This window comes from Triturus cristatus, chromosome 1_1, assembly GCF_964204655.1.
Source record: "Triturus cristatus chromosome 1_1, aTriCri1.1, whole genome shotgun sequence".
In the NCBI taxonomy this organism is placed as follows: domain Eukaryota; kingdom Metazoa; phylum Chordata; class Amphibia; order Caudata; family Salamandridae; genus Triturus; species Triturus cristatus.
Window position 1 is genome coordinate 83,262,248 of NC_140579.1, and position 13,009 is coordinate 83,275,256.

General features: G+C 46.4%; 1 protein-coding gene across 1 annotated transcript in view; it reads left to right on the forward strand.

Annotated features, from left to right (window-relative positions):
• Positions 1–12,804, forward strand: part of LOC146869520 (keratin, type I cytoskeletal 12-like) — a 28,746-nt gene extending 15,942 nt beyond the window's left edge. The window contains exons 3-8 of the mRNA XM_085603583.1: positions 259–415; positions 2,291–2,449; positions 2,723–2,848; positions 5,888–6,105; positions 6,216–6,241; positions 12,180–12,804. Of these exons, the coding sequence (XP_085459709.1) occupies positions 259–415; positions 2,291–2,449; positions 2,723–2,848; positions 5,888–6,105; positions 6,216–6,241; positions 12,180–12,283 (790 nt within the window). The 3' untranslated portion in view covers positions 12,284–12,804. The remainder of the gene's footprint in view (positions 1–258; positions 416–2,290; positions 2,450–2,722; positions 2,849–5,887; positions 6,106–6,215; positions 6,242–12,179) is intronic.
• Positions 12,805–13,009: the final 205 nt, after the last annotated feature.

Here is a 13,009-nt window from a genome sequence, read left to right on the forward strand (position 1 = left end):
AATGTAATAAAGCAGTCCTATTACGCTGTTAAAACAGGAGGTGGGTACATTGACCACAGGTCTGACACACGGCTAAGGCAAAGTTGGCAATTTGCATCTGGGGAGGATGAGTGCCCAGAGAACAAAGCCATTTTCAAGGTCCTTTGTTGCAGTATGGTGCCTCCTTGTGGCTACTGACATTGCACCATAAGGCAAATGTTCACAAACACTTCACCGACCATCGTTGACAGCCGCATAAATCTCGTCATTTTTGCCCAGGTATGAGAATGAGTTACATATGCACCAGAGCGTGGCGGCCGATACCAATGGACTGCGGAAGGTGCTGGACGAGTTGACCTCGTCCAAGTCGGACCTTGAGGGACAAGTCGAGAGCCTGCAAGAGGAGCTGGCTTCCCTAAAAAAGAACCATGAACAGGTAAGTTTTGATTCTAAAGCTAGACAAAGGAAATGGCAAACTATAGAGGCATTCATAACCACGGTTAGTGGTGAACTCTTGCATTTAATAGGATGGCATGGCATCTGCGAGGCCCTTTCTATCAACCTCAGATTTGCAAATTGCGAAGAACTCAAATTATAGTGGTGCTTTGATTATATAGAGTGATAGCAATGTCAGGAAATTCAATAGAAAACATAGCAATGTTCATGTGTAATATTACCCCTAGAATGGAGTAATGATGTGAGAAAATCCCAATCAAGAAAAGGCAAGTGGGAGCGCCACGCGGAAGTTCGCATTGAAAGTTGGGGCTCACATTGGAACTTGAAAGTTTGTAGGAAATCCCAGACTCCTCCTCACCTTAAAATGATTGGAGAATTAGGGCATCATTTAAAATGGGGGCAGAAATGTGATGGAGAACCCTCTCTCACAAACTGATAGTTCACTGCACTATTTAGAGCCAGGCACACCGCCATGTTTTGTTGGCGGTAACTCCACTGGCTCTCCCAGCAGAAACTTCACTTTAACTGCTCGGTGCACTCGAGCTGTAAGTGCAAGCACATCACAGCAGCTGCACTATTTAGAGCAGACTGACAAAAAAACTGATTTTTTTCTGCTTGGGATCACAATGGAAAATCTGGTAGAAAAAAACAAAAATGACTCCCACAGCTTGGGAGTCAGATTGTCAGGGGTAGTAGTATTTTGCTTTACAAAAAAACCTCCTGCTTTTGGGTAAAAAAAACCTACGCTAAGCAGCCCCATTAAACACCGAGGCCAGTTAGCAAACGTTCTGAGCCTTCCGAATGCACAGAGAACTTTGCAAGCTAGCGAAGATCTCTTAACATGAAGGGTGATGGTCCATCAAGGTGGGAAAGGTAATTATGAGCTTGGCCACCCTGGCGGATAGCGGTCTACTCACCAAACTCTAAATGAGCCCCCTAGTCCTGCCAAGGGCAGGAGTAAACACCCCTTAAAACTGGTGCGGGTGGAGAGCAAGGGGTTTATCCATCGGAAAAGGTGTTTTCCCATAGGGATTTTTTTTCTTGAAAAAATGAATTTGATCATGGCACTAAAGCAATGGCGTTTTACATGTATAACTGTATAACATATATAATGGGAATTAAAAATGTCTTCCTAATGTATACTAGTAAACATATTAATATCTCTGCTTTCAAGGTGTACTTCTGGAAAGCTTTACAAATTCCAGAAAATTGTACATCTGCACTGGTACTATGTGGTAGTCGTGCAGGGACAGAGTTAAAACTTTAATTCTGGGTATTTGGATGTGGGCATGAAGGAATGAACTTTTGTCATAGAGAAGATTCTATTATAAGCCCTGAGAAACTTTTTCAACTCAGCTAAAGGTTCCCTGGGTGTGTGTCTGTCCTTTTGTATAGTCTTGGTGAATTTGTGGGAATTTTGATTCTCTTCTGTTTGATTTTGTAATATCAAGCTTTTCTGAAAAGCATGGATCCCGTATGAAGCCTTCATATTTAAATTTAGAGATATGTACAGTCCTTTGTACAGGAAAATTACTGTAAATTAAAAATCAAAGATGACGAAGAAACTGGTTTAGACAGTTGTGGTAATGTAAAATTCACCATTTACTAGTGCAAGCAGTAAATTACCGCAGGTGGACTTACCACTGGCAAACTGCAAAATGTTGGTAGCAATTCTGCCAAATGTGATTCCACTGATAGCACAGTTACCACATGCACCAGAATCAGTGTATTTATATTATCATCCAGACCTTAGTTCAGGTCCAAATTCTTATAGACTGGTCCATTTCCAGCACTTGTTTTCTACCTTTTGGATGAACGCTGTTTAATGCCCTCAAAATGCGCTCCTCTCCTATAGGAAATGAAAGGATTCCAGGGGGCCCAAGGAGAGCTCAGCGTTGAGATGAATGCCGCCCCAGGCACTGACCTGATGAAGATCCTCAATGACATGCGAGGTCAATACGAGGCGATGGCCGAAAAGAACCGCCAGGATGCAGAAGCAAAGTTCCTGGAGGCGGTGAGTAGGAGAGGGAATCATCACGGTGAAAGCCATCCGGGCAATGTAATAAGATGGATGGTTGATCGGCAAACCTAGACATTTCTCCAAACGTTAATCCCCTCTGAAATGCCAATATCAGTCCCATGGTAGGCTCTGTCCAACATGTCGCCCTCTGCCAAGTGTCCAATAGCCATACAGAGACCTCACAGATCATTCCACTCTGATCCCTTGGGTTGGGGATGGGCCTACACTAAATGTCAAGTGGTCACTCCTGCCTATGTTCTCTCTTAGAGCAAACACCTCAAGCAGGAGATTTCCACCGGGGCTGAACAGATGCAGTCAAGCAAGAGCGAGATCTCCGAGCTGAGGCGCTCCCTGCAGTCCTTGGAGATTGAGCTGCAGTCCGCTCTGGCGATGGTAGGTGGCAACAGCTATTCTTTTTCAATATAAAGACACAACACTAGACTATAAATCCTTTCTTCAATTGTGACCAACCTCCACATATTTCAACTATAAGAGCCAAACTTACATAGTATGAGTTATTTATTCAGAAATGTTATTGCCCAAGAGAGTGATAGCTCTTTTGTCAATACTAGATGGAAGAAAGAGTACGTCGCCTCGCTAGATATTTGGCATGTGACCTCCAGGCCACATACAGATCTCTGCAGCCAACACACTATTGTTGTGAGGTCTCATGTTGGTTGTTGTGATGCCAATCAATAGGGACACAGAACAATAGCAACAGAAACATTTTTTGTTATGATCATTAATGTGCTCTTCAGCATGGTTTATGCGTGCTCATTGTGTAATCAATGGCAGGAACCTCCTGCTGCTCAAACACTTTACACATTGACTCTAAGTTAGGCCTGACTGCTTTTGAGCCACGCTACCAGAAGGTTAAGCACAGGTTCATTTTGGTGACTTTTGTCGTTCACCCTGGTCAGAATTGTGGTTGCTGCCCGAGTGGGACTTTCACCCCTCTCAACTAACAAACTGATTTCTTAGAGTTACAAAACATCACTCTTCAAACATGTGACATTTGGGCTGCAGTATATTTTTCAGACTAAGCTTCTCTCCTTAGTTATAAACTAACGAAAAAAGAGGTAAGTTGTGCAGAGCTGGCGCTGACCAAAACCAGCAACAGTTTTAGGCACAGGCAAATTGCACAGTTTTCAAGTCCTCCACCTTCTAAGCCCTTGTATTAAAGTTACATCTCTCTCTCTTTCTCACCTCTGTCTCTTTTTCTACTTCATATTGTCTTTCTTCTCTGACTGTCTCCCTCTACTTATCCTTGGTTCTACCTGGACTTAACTGTTTATCTCTCTGCTTCTCTTCCGACTCCCATCAGACGTATTCTTTACCTCACCTCCTTCTGTCTACTTTGCCTCTTTTTCTACCTCTCCACCTCTTCCAGGTATCACTTTTCTCTGCTTCAACTCTGCCCATACCATATGTGTCTCTGTTTCACCAATCACTAAATACACACCGTTTTCTCGTCCTCATTTCTCTATCTACCTCTCTCTCATACTACCTCTATGTCACCTTCACCACACTATACTTCTATGTTTCTAACTCACCTCTCCTTCTATCCCATTTCTCCCTCTGTATTTCATCTCACATCTTCTACCTCACTTTCTCTCTTTCCCTTTCTCTCTACCTACCTCTCCATTTCCATGTAACAACTCGCTCTTTTGCTACCGAAGCTCTAGCTCACCCGCGTGTACCTCACCTATCACTCTCAAATATTCCTCTCTCTGTCCCACCTTTCAACCTCTCACAACCTCACCTCTTTCTTTACCACCCTGTGCCTACCTCTGTACCTCTAGCTCTCTAACCTTTCTCTACCTCAACGTTCTCTATGCCTCACCCCTCTTTCTGCAGCTGTCTGCTCTGTTTCAATCTCACCCCTGTCTCTTCTCCTCCACCTACCTCACCTCTCTCAAGCTCATATCTCTCTTACCCTCACCTATCTATGTCTTTCTTCCGATCTACTTCTCTCTGCCTTTCTCTCACCGCTTTCCCTAACTCAACACTCTTTTCATCACACATCTCTATGTTGTTTCGCTATGTAACTCTCATCTTTCTAATCCTCATCTTTCCCTCACCTCTCAGGATATCTCACATTTCATTCACTACCTTACCTCTCCTCTTTTTCTAGCTCTGTTCCCTGTAAGTCACCGCTCTAACTACCATGCTCCTCTTTGAATGCTTCACCGTCTCTCCCTTGCGATGTTTCTCTGTACCTTTTCTGATTCAACTCATCCTCTTTACCTCGCATTCTTTCATCTACTCAACTTATCCATCTCTGTACCTCAAAACATTTGCTAAGCCTCATACTGTCTCTATACCTCACCGCTGTTTCTCTGCTTCACCTTTGTCTCTCTACTTCACCTTTTACCTATAGCTCAGCTGTTTTTGCCCATCATCCCTCTATCCACCTTTCTCTCTGACTCACTAATCTCTTTACCTGACCTCTTTTTACATCTCCCTTCCTTCCACGCCTCTTACTACCCTACCGCACATCTCTATTCTTCCCTGACTACCTAACCCCTCAAATATCTCTATCTGCCTCACATCTCTTTCTACCTTCCCTCTCACTCTACCTCATCTCTCTGTGAACTTCACCCTTGAACATTGTGGTAAATGTCCTTATCCCGATATCTAGATTTTTCTATCTCTAAAACCGTATTATCTCTCTGCCTCTTTCTCTCTATCCTCCCCTTCCTTTCTCCACCTCTTTGTATCTTTCATTCGGACAAGCTCACCTTTGTCTCTTTACCATACATTTCACCCTACTTCACCAGCTGGCCTGCCTGATCTTTATCTTTACCGCCCTTCGCTCTCTACTTCACCTTTCTTGCTAGGCTACTCTCATTACCTCTTTGTACTTCTTCTGTCTCCTGCCACTTCATTTCTCAATGTGTCATTTACATATAGTCCGGGTATGTTTATTCTGGCAGCCATATTTTTTTTGCACGATATGCAAAACTTGATATTCCCGCACTATACCAAAGTGATATCCCTTCTCTCTCTATTCATTCTACTGTACTCTACTGCCTCCCCATCCTCCGTTATCCCCTTCATTTCTACACTCTCCTCCTATGCTCATTTATTTCGCCTTCTCTCAACTTCATCACTTTACCAGTTTTACCACCCAATTTCTCCACTTCCTTAACCTCCCTCTCCATTCTTTCCTCTCTCCCTCAATCAACTCCCCACCTCAGTTCGTCCTCTCTCTACTTTCACTTTTCTCCTTCAGCTCACTATTTCATTTTCTTATTTTTCTAGCTTTTCTCCAAACAATGAGAACATGTGGAAACAGATAGACGGAAATGTTTCCACCATAGCCAAAGCAAGTGCTAATAAGTGCACTGCCCTGTGTTCCTATACGTACAACCTACCTTATGCTTTATCACAATGTTTCAAAGCCCCCTCCCTTGTCTTTCTCTCTGGCAGAAAAAATCCCTAGAAAGCAACTTAGCAGAAACAGAAGGAAACTACTGCGCCCAGCTGGCACAACTGCAAGTCAAAATCAGCATGGTGGAGGAGCAGCTGGCAGATCTCAGGGGCGATATGGAGCAGCAGATGGCAGAGTATGAGGAACTCTTGGACATCAAGACCAGGCTGGAGAAGGAGATCGAGACCTACCGGCGCCTGCTGGAGGGCGAGGACAGGTATGAACACTCAGAGCCAGGATCATTCCCACTTTGCAGCTTCTAGGTGCTTGGAAATTGACCCAGTAGAATACACTCAGTCACGTGTGTCTCTTTTTGTTTGCTTTCAGTGGTCACAGCTCTCAGGCAAGAAAAGGTGAGTGTCTCTCTTTTGTCTTTGCTCCATGTCCATGCCTTCACAATGGCCTGTTTCTAGCTTCATAAAGACACTTGTTGTAGCACTGGAGTGCTACAAACCACCAAAGGCTCCCAGGAAGCAAACATCTGCCCCATCAAAGCATCACATCTCCTCTGCTATCAGCACACTTTCACTCACACACCCATGTCCTCTGTCACAGGCTCATTCATACTGTCTCTAGGGACACCCCATTAATGGTGATGGAGGGGGAGCCGAGAGGATGCGATGAGAGCCTGCGGGCGGGGTTGAAATGAGAAGCTTTGAGTTGCTCGCTCTTGATGGCCCTCAAGTGACCGGGGCTGAATGTCCATCAGGCAGCTCTGCCTGATGTGAACATCAATAGGCCTGGGTGAACCTTCCCTTGCTGGCATAATCTTGGCCATTCCAAGAATTTTTCATTTCACTTGTTACGCAAAATTCCCGAAATTAGGCCATTCCAGCAGGTGACACAGATTAGCATGGGAGCACATAAACAGCACAAATCACAGAACGCGAGCGACTATTGTTCATGGCACTGGTGATTTTTTTCCCTGTTTTTTGGTGTAATGTGTGTCCAAAAGGGCCCAAGGATGCCCATCCAGACAATGAAAGTGCTGAATGCTGCTTTTAGATTTCACCTCATTTCTCGTACATTTTTGTGGAACTTTGCATAACTTCATAAAAGGAAACAACACACATTTTGCACATCCCTAAACATGATCTTTTTATAGGTGCCCATGAAGGGCCAGCATTGCTTTACTATTTGAACCAGCGGGAGAAGCTAGAAAGATGCCTGATAAACGGGGAGGAGGGACCACATTTTACTGAATTTAGTAAAGAAACTTAACGTCTGAGAGACACCTCCCTGAACAAGAACATCCCCATCCTCAGGGCAGCCCAGTCCATCAGAAGATGGTGAGGTTAAATGAATGGCTTTCCCACCCATGCCTCCTGGCTGTCCAGGAGTGTGAGCAGCATTACAAGCTGGCCTCACACTTCCCAACTACCACTATTGCACTAATCCCTCCTCAGCTCTTCTGCTAACTCCGCCATCCCAACACAAGCCTTGCCGAACTTCCGCTCCGTGCTGAACTGCCACCCCTCCATTGGCGAATCTGACCAGTGCCTGGGCTTTATTTTGGACAAGACTATGAACCTGCAAACACACTTCAACTCACATGCAGCGAGAGTACAGCTTTTCCCAGGCTCCCTCAAAACATGAAACCCTCCTGTGCTATTGATGCTGGTCTATGTAACTTCTCATCTTGGAAATCCTACACATCACCTAGCCCTCTCAGCCTGGTGTTACATGCAGACTGACTGCTGGCACATGAAGATCTGGTCATGTCTCTCTAAACCTGATCACTCTTACTTGAAATCCAAGACTGTCTGACAGGGATCTCTCTGCCTACAATGTGTCTTGTTTTTCTTCATAAATTAATTCATTCACTTCCATCTTCCAAATGTGTGCAGTGAAACACACACAATGGTCCGAAGCTCTGGTCCCAAAGGATCTGATGCCCTGGGAGTCCCTCACTCTCTCACTCATTTCCCATACAATAAGGTGCCACCTCCTCAAGCACATACTCATTCTGTCTTACCATGGAGAGTTTCTTAATTATAGGATGGATGTGGAGCTGACCATCACAAATAAAAACTACCTATGAATCCTGAAAGAAAGCCAGTGAACACTGGAGAGGGCCTGATGGTCCGGGTACACGATGGTCGTCTCCGTCTAGGCATATTTGTCAGAGATGTTAGGATGGTCACATGACGAAAGATACCAATAACAGAATGTATGCATGGAGGACACATGCATTCCCATTAAAATATTCACGAGTGTCTACAAATATTACCATAATATTCACATAAATGTGCATGTACCATATCGATCCGAATGCACATGCTCCAACTATAATGTTTGTCTGATGCATGTGCACCAGTTAGAATCTTGAAATTGTGTACATTCCCAGGTGTATTCTCATGGGGCACGTGCACCAACATTCAGATGTTCACCTGCGCCAATAACAGCATATTGACATTGTTAGAACTGGGATTTCTGGTTGGCTAGGGCTTGCGCCAAAGCCAGGCAGAAACCACCACTCTAGTCAGGGCAAGGAAGTTACACGCCAAAGATAACCCCTGCTCACCCCCTTGGTAGCTTGGCACGGGCAGTCAGGCTTATCTCTGAGGCAATGTGTAAAGCGTTTGCGCGCGCACCCAGCAACAACACCCAAGGCCCACCACAAAGGAAACTCCACACAAGGTATTCTATAAAAATAGCCTTTGTATTATAATAAAACACATTAGATAAAAACACACACTTTACAATGTGCCAACAGGCACGGGCAGAATTTACAAGGGATTGTATGTACAGGGGACAGGGCCACATGGACCACTGTCCGGAATTAGCACTTTTAGAACTTAGCACAAAAATATAAAATTACTGTAGCACAAAAATAACATGTATAGCACACAACCAGTACTTACTGGTAACAAGAAAGTACCACCTACGCAACCCTAACCACCTTAGGAGACTATCACGCAGGGACTCAGAACCTCTCTAGTACCACCGGTACCAGGGGAACACAATCACCTAAGTATCACAATACCTGTAGGGGAAAGCACACATTACACATGATGCATAAAACATTCAGAGGTGTATAACACGGCACATGACGCATAAACTCATTCAGAGGTGCCGGGCAGGTAAACACATGATGCATAAAACATTCAGCGGTGTTCTGAAAGAAAACACATGATGCAGAAACTACATTCAGCGGTGTCATAAAAGAAAACACATGATGCATAAAACATTCAGAGGTGCTAGGAAAGAACATTAGCGAGAAACTCTCATGAGCCACCACCTGTGGCAGTCCCTAGGCCAACTGGCCTTGTCAGGGCTAGGACACCCTGTCCCAGTCAAGCTGCGCCAGCTGCGCAAGCCAAAAAGCGTAAAGATCCCCAACCTAAACGTGGCAGCTGCCCACTAAGTGCTGGGCAGCTGTGGAACGAGCTCAGGCACCGGCGTGCCTCTGGGGCCCCCTCTAGGGCTCTGTCCATACAAAATGCCCCCTAGAGCCTTCGTGGCTCTGCACAAGACAGCAACGTTGGAGCCTCACTGGGCTCGAAGAGAATAATGCCCCCGTCTGTTGGAGCGTGCACTGCGCTCTAAACAATTACTTGGCCAATCGTGGGAGCCTCACGGGGTTCTATGGAAACTGCCCCCGCACCCCCAGAACAGGCGCGGAGTCCCCCAGCCCCTCTACACTCACGGGGCCGTTGCTCGGGGGACTCCCGCGTAGTCTCCTCTCTCTCCGCTCCGGGGAAGGACTCTGAGGTTTCTCCTTAACGCGGAGGGGCAGGCACCGACAATGTGCCTCGCGCCCCCTCCGCACCAGGTCCTGCCGCACTTCTCTCTTCGGTCCAGCGCGGGGTGGACTCCCGCCTGGGTCTTCACTCTCGGGCAGAGTGCCCCGGGGCGCAGGGTAGGCTCCTGCCTGCTCCGGGGCTCGGAGCAGCCGCGACGCTGCAGTAGGAGGCGGGGTAGGCTCCCGCCCTCCTTCCCTAAGTTCCGGTTGTCCCGGAGGCCCGCCCTCAGCCGCCTGACTTCCGGCTGAAGCCCGGCCGCGGCGGTGATTTCTCCGCTCGTAGAGGGGTAGGCTCCCTCGCAAGCACCGCAAGCTAGCGGGGTGGGCACCCGCCAGCCAACTAGTCAAATAAGCGGGGTGGCACCCGCCAACGAGCACACCATGCGGGGTGGGCACCCGCTGCAGCAGCAAAGCGCTCCTGGCGCTACAAAGCCCACAAAAGCGCTCCCAGGCGCTTAGGAATAGCAAGTCCAGCAAAACAGCGCTCCCAGCGCTCTAAAGCCCATAAAGCGCTCCCAGGTGCTGCAAGTCAAAAAGGTCCAGCAGAAAGTCCTCCAAGAGCAGGGGGGCAAAGGCTGGGCCCAGAGCCAGCACACAGGGCCCTCCAGCAGGGAGGCAGTCCCCAGTGGCGGTCTCTCCTGGCGCCCAGCAACAGCAGGCCCCCTCCAGATGATCCTGCAAGAGAACACCAAATGTAAGGGGACACAGCCCCTTTTTATACAGTAAATCCTTTGTCTGAAGGTGCAGGGAAGGGGTGAACCAGTTTCAACAGGTTCCTGAGCACTATGTTTTGCTCCGCCCCTCTCCCTATTCACTGGCAGGGCTAGGGTCATTAGACGCACCACAGGGGCCGGCGCCAGCATTGTGTGGGGAAAGCCCTGTCCTATTCAGGACCCAGGTACACTCCTCCCCAGCCATCAGTATGCTAAACTCCCATTCACCACTGGGTGACTCCTCCTGACTCTGGGGATTTCCCTAGTCCGTCACATGACCTCCACCAGCCAATCGCCAGACAAGCCACACATTTCATACTGCACACTGAAGTGCCCACTTCTAGAAGTGGCACTTCCACACTAGGTACATGCACGCCGCACACATCATCGCGCAGCATTCAATCACACGAGTCCGCACATACCAAACTCGGGCCTGCACACCCCACGCATCAGGAACTACCAGGACACATACATTCCCCCATGCATTCCTATGGGAGGGCAGGCCAACCTCACAACACGCACGCACTTTACCCTGGGACACAGCGGTAAAGTGCGCAGAAACCAAAAAATCACTAAACCAAGTCACCAATAAAAAGCAAAAAGTTTCGGGGTGAACCGGCCAGAAGGGCCGGGTCCAACAGACATGAAAGATGGGCAGTAAAAATACAATGATCCCAGGTGGCACTTGTACCAGCTGGAACGTTCCGACGAGGCTCACACCCTACACAGATCTTCACATGATACACATTCTAAAAGATGTCATTGTCACGATACACATATGCACACACATAGAATGATCTCAAGGGCCATGTCATCCGATGAGAAGTTGCTCATAAAGGCATATGCACCAGTTAACACCATCAGGAAAATATACCAATTATAATGTTCGCTTGAAGCACTGTATTAGAAAACTCTTATGCACCAGGGTTAGCATGTTTGCATTGAGATGATGCACTGTTATTAGCACATTCAAGCGAACGGCTGAAAAAAATGAGAACATTTCCATGTAGCCCAGGTACTGAACAAAATGATCACACGAGGTGATGCACCAACTAGGATACGCCAATGGGACACGTGCAAAAGTAGATGCTTCATGTGACCCATATGCACCATATAGAATGTGCTAATAAAGCACATGCCTGAATGTTAAAAAAAGTCTACCGATGGACATTCACCAATGTTAACATCTTGACATGACCTACACCAATAACACTATTTTCAGATAAAGGGCTATCAAAATAATAATAATATTTCTATGTGGGACATGAACCAACAAGAGCATCCCACACTTACAAATATAATATTTACATGAGACACAACCACCCACTGGGATAGCCCAGGGAAGTACAAGCATCCAAAGGGATCTCAACAGGAGGCACATCATGTCTCCATGATTATCGGGCATAAACATTAACATATTCACAGGGAACAAGTGCCCTGGGAACAAAGCCTACTTGAGGATGATGTAGGATTTTCTTTGACCAGTTTCATTTGGAGCACTTCCTGGTTTCAAATGAAACACTTCTCTGGCCGATTCAGAAGCCGACTTACCTATCTACGTTCAATGAACAGTAACGGCACTCCCCACCCCTCAGCGCCTTGAGACCCTCAAGGGTAAGTAGCGCGCTTTACAAATGAAATGATTGAATGTAGATACACAAATGAATGGATATGTGAGGGAAAAATGGCAATCCTGATTCATGGTTTGATGCAGAATTCCACACTCCATTTCACATGCTCATGGCCCTCTTTGTTTCCCTCCTCATCATTTGTTCTTCAGAGGCACCCTTCCTGTGTTCCATATTTCACCTCCATGTTTCTTCTTCGTTTTAGCCCCAGACAGCGTCAGAAGCCGCGTTGTAAAGACCATCATCCAGAACGTGGTTGACGGCAAAGTGGTTTCACAAGAGGAGAAACAAAGTGAGCAGAAACTGTAGCCAGCATCTGAGCCTCTACCTATGAAATGCTTGTCTACAAGGAATCCGTCAACAAGATGCACAACCCCGGAGGAGGGACACCTTCTCCTTCCATAATCCAACCCCGCATGCTCACAATCCTGCTTTAAAATGGCCATTTGCAACTCTGCAAAAATGACCAAAGAATGTTCTGGATCCTTCATTGCACTGATGGACACTTCACCAGCCCGTCACGTATCCAAGTAAACGAGACGATACACATGATGAACAAGAAGATACCTTAGATCTCTCTTACGTACTATTGAGCAGTGAAAGGTTGTTCGGATGAAGAATAAGCGAATCACCTGTTACCAACATCTAATAACTTGCGCCAATTGTAAGCATCATAAATGTCCTATGTGTAGTACATTCACGGCTGGGAAGTGGCGCTATTCACTGTCATAAGGTTCTTTTTGGGGGGTCTCATCTCTGTCTTGAACAGAAAATGTAAATCTCTACTTTTGTGAAATTAGTATTCAATAAACCTTTCTGAATTCAAACAATGGTTTGATGTTCTGGTAGCAAAGAGTTTGAAAACATTTCTCTAACTATGCTGTTTCTTCTTTCTTCTAATGATCTGTCGTCACACTGGTCTTAGTAGTGGAGGTTTGTTTCCTGAATTTTCAGATGAGGAAGCAGTTGTGGAGCACATGCTTATCACTGGAGGACATGTGACAACAGTGCTTCATATCCATCTAGAGATATACC